The following is a 4,308-nucleotide window of genomic DNA, read 5'->3' as shown; positions in this document are numbered from 1 at the left end:
ATGTGAATTAAATACGATGGGATTTTTTCCCACTCATTTATGAATGTTTATAAATGAGATTAAAACAAATATATAATACGTCTTAACGATTAGAGATGACTTGTGAAGGGGGGTATATTCGTTATATGCATCTTGTATATCATGTATTGCCGTTTGGCATACAAAATCATTTAGAATGTAATATTGTTCAAAAGTATGTTTGTAAGATTCTTTACTATAAATTATTAATTTATAGAGAGGAGGAGTTAAGAGGCACATAAAGTGTTGGCTCGTCAGGCTAAATCAAAGTGCGCGCTCTATGTTGAGCGTCGTGCGTAATTTGGGGGTTTGGGTAAAAAACAAAATCGACTCGACAATTGCGAAAGAGCTGGTTTTACGTGTGAAGCTTGTCTGTAGGAATTATGCGTCTTTCCCACCGTATATCATTTCCCCCATAGTTGTGGTGGGAGCTGGTAAGGTGGGTTAACTCCAGCTCAAGTCTCCGTGAAGCGCAGAGCACTGATGACGTTGGGTTGGATGACCAATCGGGAGGCGCTGCCCTTTGGAGACAAACCATTTTACTTGTAGTGTCTGCATCAAGTCTGCAAGCAAGGGCTCAATTTTAACAGAATCCACCTTAAAATCTTTCCCTTAACTTATACCTTCCGCCACTTTGAGTGAGAATATCACACGACAAGGGGGGAAATAAAGACGCCTCTGGAAAATTCGGGTGTTAATAGGACAATATATGTTCGCGGTGGAGAGGGGAGAGAGACAACAGCATAGCGAGAGAGAGAAAACCGATTTGGTCTTGAGAGAGAGGGGGGTGAGTGCTCTCAAGGCAGAAAATTCGATGATGACCATGACTACGATGGCTGACGGTCTGGAGGCTCAGGACTCGTCCAAGTCTGCTTTCATGGAGTTTGGGCAGCAGTCGCACTCACAGCAGAGCTCCCCGTCGATGGCCAGCGGCCACTACCCGCTGCACTGTCTCCACTCCGGCTCACACGCGCACCACCAGCACGACAACACCGCGTACACCGGGACCAACACCTACAACCGGTCGTTACCCTACCCCTACGTGAGCCATCCGCACCACAGCCCGTACCTGCCATCCTATCACAACAACACGGGAGGACAGACAAGGTTAGACGGCACAGGTAAGAGACCCCCTTTTCAGCCAAGTGGAAAATGTCCATCCCCGGCCAGTGCATTTTTAGTACCCACAATGGGGATCTAACCTTTCTCCCTGCTCGTGTTGGTATCATGCCCAAGTCACGGCCACTCCAAACTCGGATCTTTCAAGGTGTGCTACTACAACGAAGAAAAAATGTGCGTAAACGGCACCGGATAATGCGAGGAGCAGCCTGTTATACCTTCTCTGCCTGTTTAGTTTTCCCGTTTAGCACTCCCCTCAAAACCAGTTTTAATGCCCGGGGTGTGATCATCACGACCGTGCAATCCTCACCAACTACTCGTGAAAATTAGGCAGCCCGCACGCCTTGAATGTTGTAATTAGCATTTAATTGACATGTCATTACCAGCAATATCCTAAATATGACAGCGTATGAGGATTGTGGCTGCCACGGCGCTTAAAGGCAATGTGAGATGTCAGCGTTTATCGGCAGGAATTTTAATTTTTGGACAGTTTCAGAAGGCGTCTCTGAATGTATCTTCACGCAATATCTCTGCTGTTTGGACACGTTTGTATTTTCCTCTTCTGAAAAAAAATGCAGGCTGTGGTTTTGAATATTAACATTGGTTGTTTTTGTTGCAGAGCAGAAAACGACGGTGATTGAAAACGGGGAGATTCGTTTTAATGGGAAAGGAAAGAAGATTCGCAAACCTCGGACAATTTATTCCAGTTTGCAGCTTCAAGCACTGAACCACCGTTTCCAGCAAACACAGTACCTCGCTTTACCGGAGCGCGCCGAGCTGGCTGCTTCTCTAGGACTGACACAAACACAGGTGAGGAGGAATTTACCCTCTGGATTTTAACATTAACACATGCAAACCATCAAGAATAAAACTACAATATATATCATAATTATTTCTAATTATTTGGTTGTTTTTGTAGTGATATTTTGAGAATTAATCCTAAATGTAATCATGCATTTTGCAGGAACATTCTCACAACTCAACTCTTTATCCTCCACTAATTACCCTCGCCCTTCTCTCCTGCAGGTTAAGATCTGGTTTCAGAATAAGAGGTCAAAGTTCAAGAAACTGCTCAAGGCGGGCATCAACCCGCACGAGAACGACCCTATGCCGGCCTCCATGTCCCTCTCCCCGCGCTCCCCGACCATCCCTCCGATATGGGACGTGTCTGCCTCTTCCAAAGGAGTAAACATGCCGGCCAACAGCTACATGCCCGGCTACTCTCACTGGTATTCCTCCCCACACCAAGATTCAATGCAGAGATAGACTGAGGAGGAAGGAAGGTCAGTGAGCTGTCTGGAGGCCTCCGGATCTCCGCCATGCAGTTTCCAACGTAGCCTACAATTTGTGTCAGCGCAGAACTGGAGAGGAAGAAAACCCCCTCTGCTGCTCCTCTGCCGAAGGATAAAAACGCAGCCATGCCTCGGTGTGATGACACAAAGGGAACTAACCATTTTAACGTATGGCTGTGCAGTGGGACTCGCATATTTGTTATGCTTTCATTCATGTCAACATCTGACCGTCAATATACCAAATATTATCAGTGACATTTTAGCCATTTTGGGCAAAGACTGCTTACACTCTCCATGCGCACTGGCGCCCAGAGCCTGTCGCCATGGTGGACTCCTGACTGCTTTTTTTGGTTGTTTCTCCAACATGCAAAATCAAGCAAATTGTCTGTCTGTAAATATACTCTGCGATTTTAGTTGTACATACTCTTTTTATGTTTTGTCAGATTGAGTAAACCGTGACTCAAAACAGATGCCTGCTGTTGCATGATTTCACAAATTCATTTTAAACTAGGCCTTTTTATGCTTCATATTGGGCCAACATCACATTCTACCAGGCCCACTTCCCATTCTACTGGCGTGTACGAGTTTCTAACATACAAAAAGAACATAAGGTAATGACACAGTGCTCAGTGAAAAGCCCATTTCATCAGAGTAAACGATTTAAATAAATCCAAAGCGCTTAATGGAGCTGAATAACGCCACAGTATGAATTATCAAATGCTCCGGAGGAAATGAACTTACCCTTCCCCACTGCTGTCTACATTCACCTCGAAACTCCAGGTCCAGTTTATCTTGTAATTTCACCCCCAATCATTAGAAGTATTGACAAAATGTTTTCTCCCTTCTCTCCGTCCTAATGCAGGCCGTTAAATGCCAAGCTCCACGGGATCGATGTTGAACAAAGCAGCCAGCTGCAGCGGCGTTCAATATGAAGGAGATATTTGGGACAATTTGTGGGTTTTTATCCAAGTGAGGCTTTTTTTCCATTCTCATAAATGGAGGCATAATTAGGGTAATTTTTGATGTAGCCCGCTGATTACAGCGTTTTTACCGTCAAAGATAATTACCTGTAATTTTCTACCACTTTTAATACTAAAAGGCATCTTTATTTGGATTTGAGGTAGCACAGATGGAACAAAGGGGGAAATTATTCGGTTGTTCACATACAAATTGCTGAGAAGAGTGAGCGCTCGGGATATTATCTGAAATTACAAGCTGAAAAGCTTCATGCAGCTGTCAAGTCGCGGATGTCCCACTGGTGCACATTCAGCCGATATACCTGGGCCCCCAGCCTGCAGGGGCCTATATCTGCTCAGGGGCCATGAACACCCTGATCTGCAGGCTGCAGGGGAGCCCGGAGCAGAAGTCGAGTAAACATCAACAAAGCTCATAAATACGCAGTTGGGTTATTCAGCTCCAAAGACTGACACGTTTCATCTTGTTTTGCAAATGAAAAAAAAAAATGCTTTGATGAGACAAATCAGATGAAAATGATTAGACAGATAAATAGATAGATGGATGAGATAAATCAGATAAAAATTATTATATAGATACATCAGATCAATCAGATAAACATGATTAGATAGATAGATATGGATATATATAGATAGATAGATAGATAGATAGATAGATAGATAGATAGATAGATAGATAGATAGATAGATAGATAGATAGATAGAGATATAAGTGAAGCAGAGTGACAGACATGGGGTGGGGGGTGCAGGGAGGGATGTGTCAAGTATTGCTCTGTGCGCTATATCAGCAGTAAAGCACATGCAGCAAGCTTCACATAGACTATAAAAGCTCCTACACCTGACAAGATCTCACCACATAACTGTACGGCTCAACAGCGCCGGAACAACCTCCATAAACACAGACA

General features: G+C 44.1%; 1 protein-coding gene across 1 annotated transcript; it reads left to right on the top strand.

Annotated features, from left to right (window-relative positions):
* The first annotated feature begins 442 nt into the window (after positions 1–442).
* dlx6a (distal-less homeobox 6a) lies at positions 443–3,420 on the top strand. The gene is made up of 3 exons (XM_034241077.1): positions 443–1,139; positions 1,757–1,947; positions 2,164–3,420. The coding sequence occupies exons 1-3, from the start codon at positions 728–730 to the stop codon at positions 2,401–2,403; spliced, it is 843 nt and encodes a 280-aa protein (XP_034096968.1). The 5' UTR covers positions 443–727; the 3' UTR covers positions 2,404–3,420.
* Positions 3,421–4,308: the final 888 nt, after the last annotated feature.

This window comes from Gymnodraco acuticeps, unplaced genomic scaffold, assembly GCF_902827175.1.
Source record: "Gymnodraco acuticeps unplaced genomic scaffold, fGymAcu1.1, whole genome shotgun sequence".
In the NCBI taxonomy this organism is placed as follows: domain Eukaryota; kingdom Metazoa; phylum Chordata; class Actinopteri; order Perciformes; family Bathydraconidae; genus Gymnodraco; species Gymnodraco acuticeps.
This window is presented reverse-complemented; position numbering and strand designations above follow the sequence as displayed.